Source organism: Leptodactylus fuscus, chromosome 10 (genome assembly GCF_031893055.1).
Source record: "Leptodactylus fuscus isolate aLepFus1 chromosome 10, aLepFus1.hap2, whole genome shotgun sequence".
In the NCBI taxonomy this organism is placed as follows: Eukaryota; Metazoa; Chordata; class Amphibia; order Anura; family Leptodactylidae; genus Leptodactylus; species Leptodactylus fuscus.
In genome coordinates, this window is record NC_134274.1 from 10,327,298 (window position 1) to 10,350,858 (window position 23,561).

Genomic DNA, 23,561 nt, shown 5'->3' on the forward strand with positions numbered 1-23,561 from the left:
AGAATTTTATTATATATATCTCTATATAAAATATTTAGCATTTTGGTGCAGGTCCAGGTCATGCCTTTATGTGAGGACCTACAGAATGGTGGCAGTTGAAGCTCGTGGGCCCCAGTTCAGAATCAGTAATGGGGCCCCTTTAGGTAGATAGATAGATAGATAGATAGATAGATAGATAGATGCAATAATCCAGTGTGGATATGATGCAAATTGTGGAGATTTTCTCATGAGCGAATACATGCAATAACGAAAATCCAACAGATTAGGTTTGCTGGAGACATCTTCTGCCATCCCTCGCAAGGTAGAAGCCGCTATGACAATGGCAGTGGTAGGATCCAATATCATTGTGGCAGATGTGCTCACAGGGAGGACGAGCTTCAGCACATTCATTTATATCTACAAAGACACCGAATACAGAAGTGAATAAATTATCATATAATACAACGTACAGCTATACTACTACTACAATAATATTAATAAGCACTTCTATAGGAATGGTCTTCCCTTGTTCCTGCTGCCTACATTCTACTTTCCTCTGCCAGACTTAAAGGGGCCATCCAGGATTGCTGTGACCTCTTTACTACTTACTAAACAAAGCGCCGTCCATTGTGTAGTGGTTGTGCTTGGAATTGTCCTTGGCACTGACCTTCAGTTCTAGGTCTCCTTTGGCCTGAATCACTCTTTGGTAGTCGGGGACATCATCGTTGCAAGAGAATCACGTTCCTGCAGCAATGATGTGCCCACATACTGCACATGTCCAAAGCCAATGTCTAGCTGCAGTGGTCACGTGGGGGCAAGTGCTGGAGCACCAAAACCAAATACCAGAGGCAAGAAGAAGGGGAGGAGTGGTTGGCATGGTGGGGTGAAGAACACTTTTTGAAGGCTACTGTTATCTTAACCATTTCCCTGCTCTCCACTAATTTTGGCTTATGGGCAGAACAATCACTTTAGGCTGGGGACCCAAGCCTACGCTGTAGACTTCACCCCAAAAAATTGTGGAATTTTACAGTCAGAGCAAAGTGGATGGGGTTCTAGTAAATCCCATGCCCACTTTGCTTTAAAAACTGCGGCGACAACACATCGCGGTTCTTCCCGTACTCCGCCTAAGACTCTTCGCTCTTACTCTTCTCTCAACATTGGTTTAGTTCTACTCCATGTCTCCAGTTGACCGCTGTGACATGAAAAGGGGCAGCGGCCTTCACCACTGGTCCGCCATGTTACATACCGCTTATATTGGCAGTGAGCAAAAATTCTAAAAAATAATGAAAAATTGAAACACAAAATAAATCAAAAAGTTTAACATTGGATTAAACCGCATAAAAAGTCTCTTCCCGGGTAACTGTGACATTACTACTCATTGTCATGCAGAAGACACGTCCTACAAGACCATATACGAGCATCACAAAGGATTAGGCGATTTATGGCCGACACTTAACGATGACACAGTCGAACCCATAAAAAGACAGAACTCACTTCATTGGAACCAGCGCGGAAAATTCCGGCAATCAACATGATAAAAATATATATTTAGAGATCTATTAATCTTTATCATTCCCCGAACGTCCCTTAAATTACTTATTCGACGCGCACGCCGCTGTGATGAGAGCGCAAATGTATTCACATTTACTGCAACTGATGAGAATTCTGACACTGGAAGGTTGGAAATGAAGCTTTAGATTAATATATTATCTGACCCACTGACTCCGGACTAATTGCACCTTCTGATTCATTGCTTAAGGCATTACCTTCAGAATGGCTCTGCTTATTTTACATATCACTGATACAGGATGGAATTTTAAGATTTTCTTTAAAGAGGACCCGTCACTAGTTCTGAAAAGCCCAATGACGTGTCTCATCCGATCTGAGCGGTGTTTATCCAAATCTGTTCAGCTATTCCACAGATATAAGCCCTTTTGTTGTTAATAAAAATTAGGGTCTACTAGCTAAGTGGGCAATAACGCTTTAGTTATTGTATACTGTAGTATATAGTAGAACCTAATTTGTATCAACGCTTAAAGAGCTTATATCTTTGGAATAGCCGAATGGATTTGGATAAACAAAACACCAAAGTGCCCAGGGTGACAGCGTCTATCTCCAGCACTCCTATTGAAACCAAAGGATGGGTGTGCGTGCTGCCAGACCACCGCTCCATTCAAGGTCCCCCACTGATCTGCAATTTATAGGGAATAACTTGCGTTTATGGGGAAAACGCCTTTAAGGCGGGGGCTCAATGTTGCGAAAACACTGTATTTTACAGTACCTATAAAGTGGATGAGATTCTGGCTAATCCCATCCACACATTGCAAAAAATTCACTAGTGGAAAAGGTCCACTGTCTGTATAGGTATAATAGGGGCAGAACATCTGCACTGGAAAAATCTCGGAACTTTTTTGCTGCACTTTTTTCCGCAGAGTTTTTTTTTGCTGTGTTTCGCTCCGAGGAGCCTTAGCCTAACGTTATTGGCTCAACTTAACAACCTCTTACCCTATAGTATGTTCTTGTAGTCAAAGTTGTATTTTTATCAATAGCCAACCCCCCCAATCCAGAGGTATAAATGGTACTCACCAACCATTACTCACCAATACATTCAACCTCTGAACCCGACTTCAGTCGAAAGCCCGGGTGACAGCCGCAGGAATGGGACCCCTTCTGGTTGATGCACAGTTGCCGACATTCGTGAGTACCCAGAGCACATTCGTCTATATCTGAGTGGTATAAAATAGTCAGTATTGGTAAGAACATACAGTCCTATGAAAAAGTTTGGGCACCCCTATTAATCTTAATCATTTTTTGTTCTAAATATTTTGGTGTTTGCAACAGCCATTTCAGTTTGATATATCTAATAACTGATGGACACAGTAATATTTCAGGATTGAAATGAGGTTTATTGTACTAACAGAAAATGTGCAATATGCATTAAACCAAAATTTGACCGGTGCAAAAGTATGGGCACCCTTATCATTTTATTGATTTGAATTCCCCTAACTACTTTTTACTGACTTACTGAAGCACAAAATTGGTTTTGTAACCTCAGTGAGCTTTGAACTTCATAGCCAGGTGTATCCAATCATAAGAAAAGGTATTTAAGGTGGCCAATTGCAAGTTGATCTCCTATTTGAATCTCCTCTGAAGAGTGGCATCATGGGCTACTCAAAACAACTCTCAAATGATCTGAAAACAAAGATTGTTCAACATAGTTGTTCAGGGGAAGGATACAAAAAGTTGTCTCAGAGATTTAACCTGTCAGTTTCCACTGTGAGGAACATAGTAAGGAAATGGAAGACCACAGGGACAGTTCTTGTTAAGCCCAGAAGTGGCAGGCCAAGAAAAATATCAGAAAGGCAGAGAAGAAGAATGGTGAGAACAGTCAAGGACAATCCACAGACCACCTCCAAAGAGCTGCAGCATCATCTTGCTGCAGATGGTGTCACTGTGCATCGGTAACTATACAGCGCACTTTGCACAAATAGAAGCTGTATGGGAGAGTGATGAGAAAGAAGCCGTTTCTGCACGTACGCCACAAATAGAGTTGCCTGAGGTATGAAAAAGCACATTTGGACAAGGCAGCTTCATTTTGGAAACAAAAATTGAGTTGTTTGGTTATAAAAAAAAGGCGTTATGCATGGCGTCCAAAAAGAAACAGCATTCCAAGAAAAACACATGCTACCCACTGTAAAATTTGGTGGAGGTTCCATCATGCTTTGGGGCTGTGTGGCCAATGCCGGCATCGGGAATCTTGTTAAAGTTGAGGGTCGCATGGATTCCACTCAGTATCAGCAGATTCTTGAGAATAATGTTCAAGAATCAGTGACGAAGTTGAAGTTACACCGGGGATGGATATTTCAGCAAGACAATGATCCAAAACACCGCTCCAAATCCTCAGGCATTCATGCAGAGGAACAATTACAATGTTCTGGAATGGCCATCCCAGTCCCCAGACCTGAATATCATTGAACATCTGTGGGATGATTTGAAGCGGGCTGTCCATGCTCGGCCACCATCTAACTTAACTGAACTTGGATTGTTTGTCCAAAATACCTTTATCCAGGATCCAGGAACTGATTAAAAGCTACAGGAAGCGACTAGAGGCTGTTATCTTTGCAAAAGGAGGATCTACTAAATATTAATGTCACTTTTCTGTTGAGGTGCCCATACTTTAGCACCGGTCAAATTTTGGTTTAATGCATATTGCACATTTTCTGTTAGTACAATAAACCTCATTTCAATCCTGAAATATTACTGTGTCCATCAGTTATTAGATAGATCAAACTGAAATGGCTGTTATAAACACCAAAATATTTAGAACTAAAAATGATTAAGATTAATAGGGGTGCCCAAACTTTTTCATAGGACTGTATCTACAAATATACAAATGTATCGGACTCCAATATAACATGTAACACAAAGGTGACAATGGCATTTCTGCCCTGTATACAAAAAAATTTGGGTAAAATTTTATTGAACTGTTTTTGTGTCTGAGTGTTAGGATGGGGTCCCGCAGGCTTCCTGTCCAGCGCCTAGCGCCACCTGTGGGCCAATCCAAACCTCGCCCTCGGCGTTGTTCAGTGAGGTGTCTGGAGTGTAAGTCCAGCTTTCGGCCCACTGAGCATGCTCAGACATTTTGGAGCCACTCAGAGGCTAAGTGCCATCCTTTCCCTACTGAGCATGCTCAGACATTTTGGGGCCGCTCAGAGGATAAGTCCCATTTTTGCCATACTGAGCATGATCGGTGACGTCATGCCACTGCCCCTGTTGGGCGGGGACTACCCTTTATATAGTGTGAGCCGACGCCCGCCCGCTGCTCACACTTTGACTGGAAATACCTTGAGACAGGAGGTTAGGGCCAGGTTCCTGTGAATGGTAGGAGCTGTCTAGGGACCAAGTTAGGATTCCTTGGCTCTGCCAGTGAGAATCAGTAAAGCCTATTCCTTGTCTAATTGCATTACAGCTCCTAGCGGGTTGAGGAGTTTTTTGTGTGACTGACCAGGAGTGAGGTTAACCCCTGGCAGTCTTGTTTGTGTAGCAGAGTGAAGCATATACTAGGGCCTGGTTCCCCTGCTGTAATTAGCAGGTGCTTCTTGCAAGGCTTCATTTGGCTTCACTCAAAAGTGCTATACACAGGCACGCTTTCCAGTGAAGTTAACTGGAGAGAGTCTCTTGCAGTCTGTTCACATTGGTGCCGCACAACATCACTGCCAGTGCAGTTTAACTGGTGGATCATATTCAGGCATGCGGCTGGCCATCTGGGCTTGTGGACCTCGCTGCAATGCTCTGCAGTTTAGCGGTTCAGGTTGTGTTAATTATTATTTTATATATACACACAGAACCGTAACACTGAGAATCTTTACACTGTTACCCAGGCTTTAAGAGGTAGTGGTTGTACAATTTGAGGGTCCTTTGGGTACACCACTCCAAGCCAAAATAAAGGAGCTCAGAGCTTCTACCCCCTCATTTCAGTGATCGGGGGAACGTTAACTCCATCCAAAAATATAACATAACAGGATTGATTGGGTATTAAGTGATTGACTCCAAATCTAGCTCCAATTACGATTGTGTTTTGATTGCTTCTCCCCTATCATCGTCCCCAGGGCGCTAGTGAGTAACTGGCCCTTGTCCATTATATAGGGGGGCTTGATATCATGACGCTTTGACACTGCATCATTTGGGGCCAATGGTGACCGGCAGAGAGGCAGAACTCAACATGCCTAGGGAAGTAGACCAAATGTTGCTTCGGAGTCCTGGGAATTTTTTCAATTTTTATGCTACCCCCCAGCTCTTAAAGAGACCCCAGAGTATAATAATGATTCATATGCAAAATTTTCGGATTCATCAATGTATAGTATCAGCCCCGTTCATCTTCCATGTACAATAAATCTGAAAATCCTTCTTGTGCACAAATTATTTTCTCTACTGGATGGTAAGAGTAAGTGATAAACCAGCAGGGGGCGCACCTCGTAATTAAAAGCCAAGCCACCATTTATTATTCAGCTGGCTAAATCATCCTCATTATTGAATGTAAATAAGATTTTTTTGCAGCCCGTGGGCAAAACATCGAGCGACATCTGCAAATTTTTCTTAGTATTTCATCAAAATGCAATTAAAAATCTGAATTTCACATTTATTAAAGTGAAATGAAACACTAATTATTTGCGGGAGGGGGGTCTCGCGTTCCTTTTTGTGTCCCACGTAATTGCTTGTATCTCTATTAGTCACTGATTTGCTCCAGATTTAAGGCTTCATGCACACAAGTATATAAGGGCTCAGTGGTATGGAAGCTTAATAGAGCAGCTCTAGATGTTTGTGTGACTTACTGCGCCCCCTATAGGCTTCATCGGTCACATGGGGGCCGAATATACTTATGTTCATTTCATAGAGTCATAAAATGTGGCATCAATGTCATCAGGCTTCGATGATTTTTTGACAATGACACCCCATACCTATGGCTGATGATGTTCAAGGCACCCAAGAACACTAAGAGCCAAAGGACGTTAGGGAAGAAGAGGACGTCATGGTGGAGGTCAGGAAAGGTCACTGTTTTTTTTTCATTTTTACACCTCCTCCGTGGCCCCCTATAGTAATAGGCTTGAGGAGACCCCAAAGAATAACATTCAAATTTTCCCATCATAAATCACGACCTGCCAACAACACCCCTGACAGGCTACAACGCTCGACTCTAGGATTACTTTGTGATACAATGTTACAAAACAACATTGTCTTGAAAAGCTTATCATCTTGTAGCACACGTATCTGAATATATCCTGCCAAGAGAAAAGGTAAGGAAAGGCAAAGCTTAGGGGAAACCATGGGAATTGGTATGCCAATCCAATATGGATGTTCTAACATCCACAATCACTCCCAAAAAAAAGGACACCTCCATAGACTTTATTAATCCAAATAGATGTCACCAATTGGCGTCCCCCACTTTGACCCAGACCAACCATGTATAACAGGGTTGACCATTCGATAACAGGCTGGTTCCATTTATAAAATAAGACTCCAGCAGAAGGAAGAAAACTCTCTCTCTACTGCCACCTATAGGTGGCTCCTCAAACAATTAGGTTTGTCCATTTTATCCTATGCCCAGAACCTTGAATGTCCTTCTGAATGGAGTGGATGTTGTACAGGCGTGGAGCCACTCCATTTCTATGGGATTGTCAGACAGTCACAGAAGGGCACTTAGCAGTCTCAAGCAGTCTGATAAAAAGGAAAGGTAGCATGCCTGAGTGACCGCTGATTCATCCAGACAGGGGTGCAGGGCGCCCACATTCTTGTCATCAATGGGGTTCCCATTAGTCAGTTCCCCACCAATCTGCAACTTGGATAGGGATAAGGTGGATAGGGATAAGTTGTACTCATGGGCAAGCCCCTTCGATTCTCACCAAAGCTTGAATTCTTTGTTCCTTTATCGTGTCTATGAATTGGGTAAAGTGTGCAGAGACCATTCCAAGTACAAATCCCCATAAACGGATCATTTAAAAACATTCTGTTTTGCTAACATAAGTGTGCAATTGATTTAGTTAAAGTGATGTATCTGGCGAGCGTCCAGGACACGGCGCTGATAGCAGATAACAAATGCTTTTAGAGAGATTAATAGCACAATTTGTTTAGCGAGCGGTGAGATAAAAATATGCGCCGTTAATTTCGTCTGTATGTAGAATAAGCTCCAACTGGCTCAAACAATGTGGCCTAATCTAAAAGATACTTTAACAAAACAGCGCTGGCTATCTACATGTATAAAATATGAATATGAGTGCAATAAAACAGACAAGAGTAATATTTACATCCGTCACCTCTGGCAATGACCTTCATTTGACATTGGACACTGCTCGCCTATAGATGGCAGTAGACAAAGTGCAGGTCTGTAGGGTGTGATGTAATATAATGAGTGTTCTGGACAGGCAGATATCATCATTATACATCACTACCCCTAATATCACCCACCCAAAAATATCAGTCTCCTCCTATGTGGACCACAGGTGTAAGGAATGGGGGTGTATGTAGCAGATTGTAAGGCCTGTTGTCCCCATCCACTCATAAATGCTATGAGTACTGCCTATAGGAGGGAGGACGAAGCAGGACTCACAGGCTTTCTCTATGAGTGGTGGGGAAGCAGGACTCACAGGCTTTCTATATGAGTGGTGGGAGAAGCAGGACTCACAGGCTTTCTCTATGTGTGGTGGAGGAAGCAGGACTCACAGGCTTTCTATATGAGTGGTGGGAGAAGCAGGACTCACAGGCTTTCTATATGAGTGGTGGGAGAAGCAGGACTCACAGGCTTTCTATATGAGTGGTGGGGGAAGCAGGACTCACAGGCTTTCTCTATGAGTGGTGGGAGAAGCAGGACTCACAGGCTTTCTATATGAGTGGTGGAGGAAACAGGACTCACAGGCTTTCTCTATGAGTGGTGGAGGAAGCAGGACTCACAGGCTTTCTCTATGAGTGGTGGGGGAAGCAGGACTCACAGGCTTTCTCTATGAGTGGTGGAGGAAGCAGGACTCACAGGCTTTATATATGAGTGGTGGGGGAGCAGGACTCACAGGCTTTCTATATGAGTGGTGGTGGAAGCAGGACTCATAGGCTTTCTCTATGACTGGTGGTGGAAGCAGGACTCACAGGCTTTCTCTATGAGTGGTGGGGGAAGCAGGACTCACAGGCTTTATATATGAGTGGTGGGGGAGCAGGACTCACAGGCTTTATATATGAGTGGTGGGGGGAGCAGGACTCACAGGCTTTCTATATGACTGGTGGTGGAAGCAGGACTCACAGGCTTTTTCTATGACTGGTGGTGGAAGCAGGACTCACAGGCTTTCTATATGAGTGGTGGGAGAAGCAGGACTCACAGGCTTTCTCTATGAGTGGTGGAGGAAGCAGGACTCACAGGCTTTATATATGAGTGGTGGGGGGAGCAGGACTCACAGGCTTTCTATATGAGTGGTGGTGGAAGCAGGACTCACAGGCTTTATATATGAGTGGTGGGGGGAGCAGGACTCACAGGCTTTCTATATAAGTGGTGGTGGAAGCAGGACTCACAGGCTTTCTCTATGACTGGTGGTGGAAGCAGGACTCACAGGCTTTCTCTATGAGTGGTGGGGGAAGCAGGACTCACAGGCTTTCTCTATGAGTGGTGGGAGAAGCAGGACTCACAGGCTTTCTCTATGAGTGGTGGGAGAAGCAGGACTCACAGGCTTTCTCTATGACTGGTGGTGGAAGCAGGACTCACAGGCTTTCTCTATGAGTGGTGGGAGAAGCAGGACTCACAGGCTTTCTCTATGAGTGGTGGAGGAAGCAGGACTCACAGGCTTTATATATGAGTGGTGGGGGGAGCAGGACTCACAGGCTTTCTATATGAGTGGTGGTGGAAGCAGGACTCACAGGCTTTCTCTATGAGTGGTGGTGGAAGCAGGACTCACAGGCTTTCTCTATGAGTGGTGGGAGAAACAGGACTCACAGGCTTTCTCTATGAGTGGTGGTGGAAGCAGGACTCACAGGCTTGATATATGAGTGGTGGGGGAAGCAGGACTCACAGACTTTCTCTATGAGTGGTGGGAGAAGCAGGACTCACAAGCTTTCTCTATGACTGGTGGTGGAAGCAGGACTCACAGGCTTTCTCTATGAGTGGTGGTGGAAGCAGGACTCACAGGCTTTCTCTATGAGTGGTGGGAGAAGCAGGACTCACAGGCTTTCTCTATGAGTGGTGGGAGAAGCAGGACTCACAGGCTTTCTATATGAGTGGGGGGCGGAGCAGGACTCACAGGCCTTCTATATGAGTGGGGGGGGGAGCAGGACTCACAGGCTTTCTATATGAGTGGTGGGAGAAGCAGGACTCACAGGCTTTCTATATGAGTGGGGGGGGGGAGCAGGACTCACAGGCTTTCTATATGAGTGGGGGGGAGCAGGACTCACAGGCTTTCTATATGAGTGGGGGGGAGCAGGACTCACAGGCTTTCTATATGAGTAAGCAGGAACAATAAAACTCACAAACTTTCTCCATTTCATTTTTACATGAAAATATGAACTCATATCCTCGAGAACTCCATATTCCTTTGCTCAGCATCTCTCCCTCTGTCCTGACAATCCTTAGGTAGGAAACCTAACAGCATCCTTTAAGAGGTAAATAATGGTTAATACATTTTCCTCACGTCTTCCAATCTTAAGAAATAGCTCAGGATGTCAAAAGCTAAGTGTAAAAAACGTAAGCGGATATTTCATGCATATGCATCAGCTAAGACGGTAATTAGGAGCAACGCTGATAAGAAAGAGCAATTGATTAAGGAAGTTCGTCAAGACACTGTGTAACTTCTTCAGAAGCTTAGTTAGTCTTGCAACTTATATTAACAAGAAGCAACGACGCATCTCACAGTAATATAGAAACATAGGAAGGCTCAAATGCAACCTAAGTCCAGTAGTTCAGCATATGGTCCGACAATACGGTATGTATCCAGATGAGAAATAACAGACATTGAACACCATAGACGACGTTTTTTGAAAAAAAAAAAAAAATTTTTGTTTAGCAATTTTATATTGTATTTCCATGTAAAAATGACCATATAGGGGTAAATAGAACCAATAGAATTTTTAATGTTACATGCAATTCATATGGAGTCGAAGGCTCGTAGACATACAGTAGAAAGCCCATGGCCTATTATGTTCAGTAAAATGGCGGATACCATGAGAGTACTCTACGTTATAGTCAATGGGATCTGTCATGGGCGGTTGGGGTCAACCATTGTAAAGGATCTGGAATTCCCATCAATTTTAATATTTTGCTCCCATGACAGAGCTGAGCAAAAGAAATTCTTGCAGAGTAACCATTACATACTGAAAAGTATGGACAACCAACATGGCTGTGCTTCCTGTTTGTGTTATAACATCAGAATGTAGCGGCTACAACAATATCCTGAAACCTTGGGACAAAAAAGTGAAAGTTTTTGAATTATTGTGCCTATAAGAAAGTGAAAAACCAAGCAGAAAGCAATGTCATTGTCATTGATTTTTGGCTGAATTGTCCTCATAATCATTTGGAGGACATGCACAACATCACTCACGTATACGCCATGTTTTTGTCTTATTTGCATGGTTTATCACGACTAGGGTTGAGCGATCGTGTTCGGAAATGATCGGATTCCAATCGACGATCGAGAAAATTTCACGATCGTGATCGGAATTCCGAACACGATCTTTTTAGGTGGGATCGAGATCATTACTATTTCCCACAATGCTTTGCTTAGCCTTCACACTGAGTATACGCTCCACTCATTCTGCGGTTCCATAGGAAGGAATGGAAGCAGCCGGTACACAGCCTTAACCCCCTGCGCGCCGGCTGCCTGCATTCATTCTAATGGGAGACTAAACTAATATCTCTAGTAGCTACTTACCTCCAGAGATGGCTGCTCCGGTGCCCGGTGTTCTCCTTCTTCTTCGCCTCGCTGCTGCTCCACGCTGCTCTTCCCGCCTCGCTGCCGCCGCCTCCCAGGTTAGTGTTTAAAGAGCTAGGAAGGCGGGGCTTGTGGCCTAGGAGAGTGTGGGCGAGTATAGGGTGGGGAGATGTGACGTCCCCCCTCCCAGTACCCGCCCACACTCTCCTAACCCGCCCGCACTCTCCTAACCTGGGAGGTAGGGGGCAGCGAGGCGAGAAGAGTAGTGTGGAGCGGCAGCAAGGTGAAGAAGAACAACACCGGGCACCGGAGCAGCCATCTCTGCAGGTAAGTGGACACCAGGGGGGACTAAGTAGCCAGAGGTTTAAAAAAAAAATCCTCTGGCTACTTAGTGATTCATTACACAGCGTGGATTCTAACAACTAAAGCGTTCAATTGTTAGATTCCATGCTGTATAGTGAATAGGATTGCTTTTAAAATCCGATCTCCGATTAATAAAAAAAATTCCATTGACTTGCATTGGGATTGGAATTGGGATCGAGATCGGGTTCGAATGAAAAATGATCGGAAACTCGGATTTTAAAATCGAAAAGTCAAGATCGGCTCAACCCTAATCACGACCAACAATTTACCAACAAAAACCAAAATCTAAAAATTAAAAGTATGACCGTCCACTGTCCATTGTCTAAAGCCTGAGCCCTTTCACACCATATCCTAGGCTCTATTCACATCTGTGTTACCGGCTCCATTAGGACACTTACTCAGTAATTGGAGAAACCCTATTACAGTCCTATGGGTCCTATGGGTGCCATTGATGTCCATCCTACAACAGATCCAGCACTTCCATCATTGTTCTGCTGTTACGAGGGCACGGAACAATGGAAATTACTAGCCGTGACGGAAATAGAGCGGTCTACCTTTGTACCCACCTACAAATAACAAATGTCAAAAACAACCAATCCATAATAACTTAAATTGCACAGGAGGGAACTAGTATGCTGAGGACGTGGATTTTCTGAAAAAAATATGGAGACCCAATTCTCAGATTTTTTTTTTATTATCAAAAATGAAGGCCAATTTAAGACATGGTTCTCAGCCTAGCTATAGGGGGGTAGCCACAATGGAGGGGCATACAGTCAATGGGATTCTTGTCGAGACTTTTTCAAGAGTATAGAACCCTTTTAATAATACATTATTATATAATAAAATAACATTGAGGGTATACTTACAATTTTTTATGTATCAAGTGAAGCTGCACAGTCGTGTGGTTACAATGTATCTCTTAGAAAGATACAGCATAACCCGATTCGCTCTGCTATTGGGTGGCAAGAACCTGTGCAGGACTCCCTCCCCCAAGGAGCGGAACTTGTTAGCAAATAGGAGATCGGAGAAATGGCCCAAGGGTTATGGCCCAACATTCATGAGTGGCAAGAAAGGGCAACATAATGGGTGTTGGGGCACTTTGGTCTTCATTACGCCACCGCCTCTCTTTGACATACCACTGGAGGCAATCTATGCTGAATATACTAAGACATGGGAAGGGAGATTAGTATAACCCATAATTCCTGCTTCCATTTGCCTAACAAGCTGCAGATTTAGGCTTCTGCAAATCGGTGGAAGAGTTCATAAAGAAACCCTGCTAAAAAAAAGCCAAGACCCCATTCAAGTTATATCAGAAAGTTTACATCATGGCCCCACAATTAGTAGTTAGAGGGTCCAGTTACTGCATACTATTATAGCAATGAGGGTTAGCTAGTGAAAGCTACAGCAGTCCTCGCTAATGTTATTAAAGTGGACCTCCAGTTATACAAAAAGTATAAGAAACATTGTAATATATCTTATTAAAGAAATCTGTCTCCTTCTCCACTTATTAGGCTTATCTTCACTAATCTATCTCTATGCTCAGCCTCACATACAGAAGTCTATGGAGAGGGGAAGGGGAGGAGGGTCTGTTCATTGATTTATTGCCTCATCTTGTGCAGTCTTAGAGTCTTATATTGAAGCTACAGCAATTTCAGAAGAGTTCCCTCATTCACAGTGTACAATAGTTTGGCAGCAGCAGTTCTTTCAGAATCCATAGACTTCTATGTAAAAAGAAACTGATAACTGGAGAAGGAAACAGATTTCTTTAATAAGATATATTACAAAATTTCTTATATTCACCTGTACTGTCCGTTTATGAAAAGTTGTTATATAATTGAAGGTCCACTTTAAAGGTATAGCTACCTGCGATAGGACTAATCCCTTTAAAGAGAATTCTAAGACGCGTTGCTGTATGTTTACTGTACATTTTATTTCTAATATATTTTTCAGACCGATGACTGGAAGACTGCAAAAAACTCGTAACATTTCTTCTCATTACAAATTAAAAATAAGGAAATAATTACAGAGATGAGATAAGGCTTCTTCCTTGACAAGGACTGGGAGCAGGCAAAGCACAGGCCAGGCAGGCCGACCCTGCAAAAATGGTGTTAGAACAGTTTACGAGGAGCAACTGGGACCAACCATTTCTGGGCCAGGAGGGCCCGCCATGCGCCGCTCTGTTGGCTTCTCTTGCAGCAAAAGAGTTAACCGAAGAATTTTTTTGGGCAACATATAAAAAATCAGAAGTCAAATATAAAACATGAATTTACAGGGGATACTTGAGAGTGTCTTTAGCAAGGGCTCGAATGGGGTTTCTCTTCAGTTTTCTCAGAAAACATGCATGACATATTAACAAACAACTCGATTTTACGAAAATATCACTATTCACTCTAAGCTTCAGACAGAGTCCTTTCCGGCATGTTTGTAGCAGGGTCGTCTGGTTCCCAGACCCAGAGCAGAGCAGCTTGGCTGACAGTCCTCTCGAATACTGTATAAGTTGCAAGAACCAAGCACAGAAAGCCTTTATGTGGCTGAACAATTTAGAGAGAGTATATGTGCAAATATAATCCAAGACCTAGCAGCGTCGCTGAAGAAGAGTGCAAGAAGTGTGGTTGAAACCTGGAGGCTGAAGAAGGGTAAGATCCAAAGTAAGCCACCTGAGCTGCTCGTATGGCAGAGACATCCCAAAGATAGCATGGAGGAGGAGGTTGGGTTGTAGGAAATGTGGGGAGGGGTGTTAGGGGCATAAGAAGGGGTGGGAAAGAGAAAAAAAACAAAAATTGTTAGTAAGAGATTGCAGCATCCCATGACCACACCACCCAATAGAATCGGTACGGCCAGGTCTATTAGCTACAATGTTGATGTGATGACATCACAAGACCGATGCATGGACTACTCTCTATGGAGAATTCCAAAAAATATATACTGTTCCAAAAATATACTTAATCCCTGGCAACCTCTTGAAAGACTATCCTGAAGTACTCATGTTCATGGTCTACTAAGAGGAGAATCAAAGGCTTACTAGGAAGTCATTCACTAAACCAGCGGTGAAAACAACATGTATATGGTTTACCGAGGCAAATAATCCTTAGTAAGGGGTGTTGGAGGATCACTAAGTGCCTACTGTATGATAACCAGGAGTCAGTCTATGCCGATGATTTCCAGCCTTATCAGGTTCTCCTCCCAAGGAACTTCTTTCCTATGTCTACCTTAGCTTCAGATTTTATACTTCTACTATGTATACAGGGTGACATTTGTTGCTGACCATCCCCTCTAGAGCTGACATAATACTGCCATCCATAGTGTCAATGTTACAGCCCTTCTGTTTCTGAAGTCTTCTCGGCAACTTCTTGGTTCCAAAGAGCCTTGGAGGAGAAACACTGATCTAGACAGTAACAGTTTTTAAAAACTATATCCATCTACAAATAATACGCGACAGAAATACTGTAATAATAGAGTCCTATCATTTACCTCCCCTTGTATAGACCCCTGATATAAATAATGCGTATTGTCTATTACTTTTCAGATAGAGACACACGTACCAACACAAGCTGTGCCATCTTCATTTGGCTCGAAGCCACGGTTGCATCTTCTATTGGGACGACATTTGTAGCCTCCATATGTGTTGATACAAGTGGGCTTTTCCCTCGGACAAACAAATGGGAACTGTATACACTCATCAGTATCTAGGAATAGGTAAGAATATAGATCGTTACCATCATGTCAGAGCATTTTACCAATGTACGGTATGTAGTGACAGATCCCTCAGCAGATGAGACCCACCATGACTTTACCCTCTAATATAGGCATGCCTCCACAAAGCCTATTACCTTGTACCTAATCTCTGTCCAGCCAGCTAGCAATTCTTCTCACTGGAAGGATTTAAGTCCTGGTGACCTTGTGGGAAAGTCCTGTCTCTGATAGATGTGTGACCCCTTATCCTTATGACCTAATTTTACAATGTCCTTTGTTCATAGATGTTTGAGACGTTGTGGTCCATGTTTGGTATTTAAGTGGCAAAACGTTTTGAATCTGATCTTAAACTTTTGGTGTCCCACCATTCATGATCTAGTGTTTTGAACTACGAAGAACCCAGTAAGTTATGAGGAAGCTCATGATATTTACACATAGAAGGGCATCCCAATAAGCCCATTTAGGATAGTGGGTGCCAAACACAGTGGCTCTATGGGACATAAGTGTATTAACCAATCTTCAGGGACTGTCCATCTCAAATGTAGTAAGCTGGCTTGGTACCCTCCAGTTTTTGATGAGATCACAGTGACTGTGCTAGGACATAACCCTTGAAGACGTTCTCCTATAAGGATTCGTAGAAGGGCAGGAAGTCACCCTACAAGTCACCTCCATTATTGGAGCAGAAGTAGTAGGATTGGGTTCGCAGTGGTGGCATGGCACCTAAACACGCAGTGTCTGTGACCGAGCTGTAGCTTGGAACATATATACCCTCTTGACTGGCACTCGGGGTACTCTATATACCCCCCTGTTTTCATGCATTTTGACCATTTGGATTCATCTTGCCTTAACCGGTGAGGCCATAAACGTAGAAGTTTGAGAAGCCTTTCATTAGACAATTGTGAGTTGTTCCGCTACATCGTGACTCTACGTTCTCCAAGGACTCTAAAATATGTACTAAAAATGTCTAAAATGATGTATTTAAAACAAAAAAAATCGCCCCGGAGCTTGGCGACCTGGAATGCACCGAACTGATCATTTTATGCAGATTTCTCAGTTGTCTCAAAAGAGCAATTCAGTAAAACAGATGGATTATTATTCTGCTTTTTTATCCCAAGCGCTTGCTTACTGGGCATCCAGGCAGGAAATGTTTGTCTATAATGACATTTCCTCTTACAATCCAGGTGTGTTATATTCAGGCGCATTAAAGCCTCATTTACCTCCGCAATGTCCATTTTCGTTCAGCGAGAAGCCCTGGCCGCACTGTGCAAGGAGAGATAAATGAGGGAAAAGCAAATTAGAATCATTTTTGTCATATTGAAAAAGATCAAAAGGCAATTTCCTTTCCGGATTTATTTAGTCAAGTGATTAGCTGTACGGAAAAAGTCATTCGCTTGACCTCTATAGAAATCCCAAAGACTGCGACGTCTCCATTCATCCACATATCTCGCCATTTAATAAAGAACTCGTTTTTTTTTTTACCATTTTTGGATGGGGCTTCAAAAATTTTTAGAGAAAATGCTGCAATAACGATGACTTCAGAAATAGAAGGGTTAATACATTATTTCTATAAATGAAGGGGTGGAGCTAAACATAAATTGAGTTCCTCAGTTTTCCAGACAGAGACTTGTGTGGAGAAAGAAGGGTGAAATGTCTGATCTCCTAGAACACATGACAATGATTTCTTTACATATTTTCCAGTTTTATTTCAATATGAAACAAAATAGGAGCACGGGGAGATAAAAATAATTTAAAAATTTTTTAGTATTCCTTTAAAACTACTGTATCAAGGAGAGAGGTGAGATGATATTAGAGATTATGGGGTCACGTATTGAATACAACAAGTCCAAGTTTACATGGAAACCTCTGAAATCACCATAAGTAGAGATGAGCGAATAATGTCCGAGGTTCGATATTCGTTTTGAGTAGCCCTTCAATATTCGACTACTTGATCGAATATCGAACCCTATTATAGTCTAGGGGGGAAAATTCTCGTTTCAGGGGTAGGCAACATTCTATGAAATTATACTTACCAAGTCCACGAGTGAGGGTCGGGCTGGATCCTCCGAGAAGTCTTCTCCTTGCAGCGTCCCCGCGGCATCTTCCGGCTCTTCATTCACTCTGCCAGGCATCGGGCCTGGGCAGAGCCGACTGCGCATGCCTGCACTACAAGCCCGGTGCCTGGCAGAGTGAATGAAGAGCCGGAAGACGCCGCAGGGAAGCTGTACGGAGAAGACTTCTAAAGGTAGGAGAAGAACCAGCGTTGATTGGCCGACTGTATAGCATTCAGCCAATCAATGCTGGTTCTGCATTGAACTTTTCCATTCGAATAGTGAGTGGTACTCGATCGAGTACGAGTATTTCGAATACCGTAGTATTCGATCGAATACCTACTCGATCGAATACTACTTCGCTCATCTCGAATCATAATTAATTTTAATAGTCCTGTGGTCAGATACTCCCCTGAACCAGGGGTAGAGCAAGTCGAGAGGGTTACAAGGCTCTATAATTTAGGGTTGAGCATGTGCCCGGAATGTTCTTGATGAATATCCTTGTCCTATAAAGGGATAAGAAATGCGGGAGGAAGGAATGAACTGGGCAACTGAGGCGTGAACTGGGCAACAAAGGGAGCGTTCGGGACTGTTAAGGCATGAGTCATTATTGGGGTGATAGGGATTATCAAAGGGCAAGCCCTTCCCCACCAAGACGCATGTTGCAATGGGTTCTGGTCCCATTTCTCACCTAGCCTGGTATGGCGGTATTTTTTTCTATAAGCTACGTTGGGGTCTTCTCAAGGTTTACCAGCGACACAGCTTGTTTGCTCATAAATCCCTCACCTCTATAGCCGTGGGCTTGGTGACACTGTCTTCATCCAGAGGATATGTAATTTCCAATACAGAGTTGATTTCCCCTTCAGCGATGCCTCGAGTGAAAATCCTACCATCCGGCCAAGTCACCTCCAAGCTGCTCGCCTCATCCTTGCCTGGAGGAGAAAAGCAAATAAAATCAAGATGTTTCTGGATGTGAGGGCCGAGCGGATTATCGACGGACAAAAATCTCACTATGAAAGCCTCATAGTTACTGCCTGAAACATTACTGACGTTGTAAAAAGCCGGCCGTTCCCGCTTTACGACTTATTAAAAACAGTCATCGTACGGGGCTTTTATTTCGGCGGTGAATAGGAGAACCTGCGCACAATTATTTTCCAATACATTACAATATTGTGTTATTCTTTGAGTTTTTATGGATTTGCAATGGGAACATAAATTGAGTTCCTCAGTTTTCCTACAGTTTTATCGCCCTCTTAGTCCCAGTTCCAAGCCAATAAGCAGAAATCGGAGAACTTCACATAATTACAATAGAATATTCCGCCATACTGGGAAGTCGAGGCGTACTTCGCTGTTCTCTTTATCTTCAGGACATAATAATAATCATAATGCAAATAAAAATAACTACGGGGATTTGATGCAGAGAATGCGGATTCATTCCTGGTCGGGGACGTCAGTAACAATCATCTCCTATAAATATCAGTCTAAACCCTGGGATTTATAGGAGACCTCATTGGCTTTCAGTACAAAGCAGCTCGGTTTTTTCTTACAGGGCTCAGGTTCATGTTTTCGTGAATTAAAGTTTGTATGAATTTGGGAAGTTGACGTATGATGTATACAATGGGGTGAGCCGACCAGATCTTACTAGATCTATTATTCTTCTGGCATAGATGGGTGTACATGTGCCCTATAATGCACCACATTATTCCCATTCACCACTCAAGCTGGAGACGGGCGGAGACCAAAGTGGGCCACGGTAAGGGCAACTCAGGTCAGAACGCTTACATGGTGACATGGTAGGTAAGGTTGGATAAAGACAACCTATAAACCCACCAAGTTTACCCAGAGGAAGGCAAAAAAAAACAACAGAGGCTGATGCTAATTTGGTTTTATCTGTGACCACCTGGACTTATTATTATTTATTTATATAGCACCATTAATTCCATGGTGGGTTACATACAATACACAGAATATACAGGCAGATATAATACTAACAATGACCGACTGGCACAGTGGGGTAGAGGGCCCTGCCCGCGAGGGTTTACAATCTATGGGGGAAGGGGGTAGAGACAGAAGGAGAGGGGGAGACTGTACAGATGGGGGTGCGGTGATAGTGTTATTGGAGGTTGTAGGCCTTCCTGAATAGATGAGTCTTCAGCACCTGAAGACTCACGGCCTGAACTTTTGATGTTCCTTTTCTTTCATTTTGATTATTCCCATACTCTCCTAGTTTTAGATCCTCACTTGTATATTGGCTGCAACAGGGGTTCCGATCTGGTCCTTCTCCTTTTTGGCACCTTGTTCGGTGGTTGCAATTTGGGTTCTGTGTAGCGAAGTCCATCCTACTCTGGTGTGGGCTCTGATGAATATCTCAGGGTAGCCTTAGGCCTGGTTCACATCTGTGTTCCACTTGGGGACCCCCCAAATGGAATACTGAATGCATTGACAAGTGGTGAGCTTATGAAAGCAATGGGACTATAATGGGATCTGTGTGTTTCCCGCACAGTATCATGTGGACAGGAAAGTAGTTCATGAAGTACTTTTCTCTCCGCATGTTCTGTGCAGACACCACGTGGAAAACACATGGACCCCATTATAGTCTATGGGGTCTGTGTGCTTTCATAAGCTTACCGCTTGTCAATGCATTCTGTATTCGGACCCTCCAAACGGAATATCGAACGCAGATGTGAACCAGAGCAGTGTAGGATTATAGATAATGTATGTACTTCCTATCCGCTGACTTCTTCAGTTACCTGCTGCATATTAGGAACTTGCTTACTTAGCAATTCCATTACCTTTGGGGGAATTGCTTAAGCACCAGTTCTATAACACGTCCCCTGAGGAGTTCCATTGCTAGTAAGCGTCATTTCTAATGGAGACCCCAGTTTTCTATAGGGCCCATATGTCACTGATCATTATCCAGGCGCCTTTAGCAGGGGATGCACCATATTCCTTGCCGCAGTCCAGAGTATTTCCTGCAGAATAATGATATAAAACAGATCTGTCTAGAACACGATTTATTGCTCGGCCGGATTGATTAGAAATGCTATAGTCCCACACAGCCCACGATCCAACTCTTCTCCATTAATAGAAGGCCCTGGCAAAATATTAAATGACTTCATTCACAAAGGCTGTCTCTTAAAACTAAGCCTGATAGATTTCCCTCCAGTTTCAGGGCTGATTACCGTGAATTATTACCGCGGAAAGGGCACTTACCCGACAAAATAAAGAGATTTCTTCCCAGAAAGAACCGTAAAACTGAATTCGACTTAATTAAGATGGGGGCCATTAATTTTTCTCATTGGGATCAAGTTCTCTGGTTAAGATCCTATTTCCTGCCATGAGGTCGGGTGGACTAGATGAGCTCTAAGGTCTTGATATGCGGTATTTTATGAGGTCATTATTACATTGTTACCTAAGTGTAAAACAAATGGGAATATTTTCCAAAAGAAAATAGTCTCCGGGTATCAAGACGGCAAAACGTTCCATTTTGTTCTATAGGAATTCAGCAAACGTCAGCAAATTACATCATACGAAGAATTCAGAGTGGGGCTGGTATATGCAATAGTGCAGATGTAGCAGAGCTAGGAGTGTCATTTGGCACTGTGCTATCAATTATACCGTAGTTTGTGGACTATAAGACGCACCTAGGTTTTAGTGGAGGAAAAAATATTTATGAAAAAAATTCAATAACATAACATATAGGTGACCCTGCCGCTGTACGGGGATGCATAGGGCATCTTCTTTTTTGCAGGGCCAGGTGTATTTTGTAGTTATACCATTTTGGGGAATGTCTATTCTTTTGATCACTAGCTAAGGGTATGTTCACACGACGGAATTTGTACTCTGCGTGTGAATATTACGTGTGGCTAGCCGTTGCGGCATTATGTTCCGGATTAAGCACAAATGAATGGACCTAATCGAGAGGGATCCTCGTGCAGCAGAATCTGTGGCAAGAAGGCTCATCTCACTTCTTTTTTCCACTACTAGCGAGTGGCTCCCACTGAAGTCAATGGGAGCCGGTTTTGGCAGCAGATCTTGAGGCGGATTTCGCGTCAAAAGCTGCCGCCAAAAAACTCTGAACTGACCCTTGAGGAGCAAATATATAGTATATGGTAAAGTTGTGGACGGGTGTATATCTAGTTTCCTCAGCCAGGCAGGGTAGTGGAAATCCAGAAGGACATGTGTTACTTTAGCAGCAGAACAGTCTGTTTGGGTTTTTTATTGAAGTGACAGGGGCTGGATTTCCTGGACTGGGGACAGGTTGGTGCTTGGAGTCTTCCAGTCCACACCATTGCTCCACTACAGGTTTTCCCGGGTGTTCTCAGGTGAGACTTCCTGATAGTCATTACTGGGGAAGGAAGTCTGGAAGAAGGGTTGACAGGTTTGCAGTCTGAGAGAGAGGGAGGGAGTAGTACTTGGGGTGGTTTGGGACATTTTGCTCCTGAGTTTGGTGCTGGGTATTCGGCCTGCTCTGGGATAGTGAGATATCCTGTTATATAGTCAGAGCCGGACAGGCTTAGGTTGATTTTGTTTGCACGGTGTTTGGTGCTGACGCCTTGAAGCATTGAAATAAAAGCATCCTTGGTGTTTGAAACCCACTGCCCATGTGAACTCTGTCATTGCCGACCCCACCGTGTGAGCTGCTCCCTACGATATCTCTCTCTCTCTCTCTCTCTCTCTCTCTATATATATATATCTATATATATGAACATGCTGAAATTTGCAGGAATCTGCCATTTCTATCTAGGTGTGTTGTTTTGTCCATATGTGTATTAACCCTTAGTTGTGAATCCTGCAGCCAAAACTTAACCATTTTGGATCACGTTTGCCAGAATAACTTGCAGGAAAACCTACTGAACCGCTACAATTCTGGAAATTCATCAACGTGTTCATACAGTGTGGTAAGAGCCTAAGGTATAGGGCCACAGATACTGACTTTGTTAGGAACATATAGAAACACCATGTGACGTTGTTTGCTAGAGTTCCCCTTTAAGGGTGCATATCCTTGAACCAGTTATAGCCATTAGTTCCCATCAGACGACACATAATGTAGCCCTGTATCCTGCGTCAGCCTATATCCAGCCCTATTGTGTCTTCTCTTAAATGAGATTTTCCACCGTCCAGAGAAGTTATTAATCTATGCATTAAATCTAAGCGGGTGATTCTTCTGTGCGCCCGGCATTATAAGTCATTAAAGGGATTAAATGCTGGTTCAGCTGCCGGTGACGGAAGATGAAAAATGTCGCCATCATAATAATGCCAATGGAGCGCCAGGTCTCCTAATGATTGAGAGGCCCCTTTATTTCTACAGCACGGCCTTAGTACGGTATAGACTTCTGCTGATCGGCCATGATGGATGAGACCTGATCGATTTATACATTTAGCAAACTTGACAAACAATGTAACAAACACGAACCCGAGACTCGTAACAAACATGGACATCAATACGCCGAGCACTGCCCCTAAGACTAGATTCCCCAGTATATCACAGGCATGAGTTATTTTATTCCATCAATCTGTACTTCTATATATATCTCTTCCTGGGAAAGCTGGGTGACGTTATCACGGTATCCTGGCTCTTAAAGGTGCAGTCTACAGTAAAGGATCTCCATCTCTCCACCATATGCTGGTGTGCACAGGCCAAGTGTTGTGCAGATCTGCAAATTTTTCTGCAAGGCCCGAAAGGTTCCCAAAAAAGGGAAAAGCCTACAGGACTCCCATTTTCTGCCCTACTTTCTGCTTCACTCTGACAAATGTCCTGACAGTGACCGACATGAGGAAATCTAGTCCAGCTATATGGCGTAGCGTAGACTTCAGATATGATGAAGCACGTGCCGTCACATAAATCTACGCCAATGCAGGGGATACGAAGACTGGCATTGAATATGGCAGTCTTCATACATCTCCCCCTATGTCTCCAGTTGTGCCATTAGAATATGAGGGGCTGCAGGGATACACAAACCTTACGTGTCTTCTTGTCTAGCCTGAAGTCTGTTTAAATGGCCGGTCTGGGGTCTGTATACAGGAAAGGGGGCGAGTTTGCGAACCGTATGTATGAGAGTATGTGTTAGAATCTGTATAT

At 43.4% G+C, this 23,561-nt stretch overlaps 1 protein-coding gene across 3 annotated transcripts in view; it reads right to left on the reverse strand.

Moving 5' to 3' along the window:
• Positions 1-23,561, reverse strand: part of CRTAC1 (cartilage acidic protein 1) — a 310,217-nt gene continuing 286,656 nt past the window's right edge. The window contains exons 12-16 of one of the 3 annotated variants that reach the window (XM_075257862.1): positions 18,266-18,411; positions 16,649-16,691; positions 15,281-15,424; positions 2,580-2,705; positions 1-396 (exon numbers count right to left, since the gene is read on the reverse strand). In XM_075257862.1, the coding sequence (XP_075113963.1) occupies positions 263-396; positions 2,580-2,705; positions 15,281-15,424; positions 16,649-16,691; positions 18,266-18,411 (593 nt within the window). In that variant the 3' untranslated portion in view covers positions 1-262. Of the gene's footprint in view, positions 397-2,565; positions 2,706-13,558; positions 14,401-15,280; positions 15,425-16,648; positions 16,692-18,265; positions 18,412-23,561 lie in introns of those variants that run through there. The other 2 variants (XM_075257864.1, XM_075257865.1) reach the window with 2 other exon arrangements.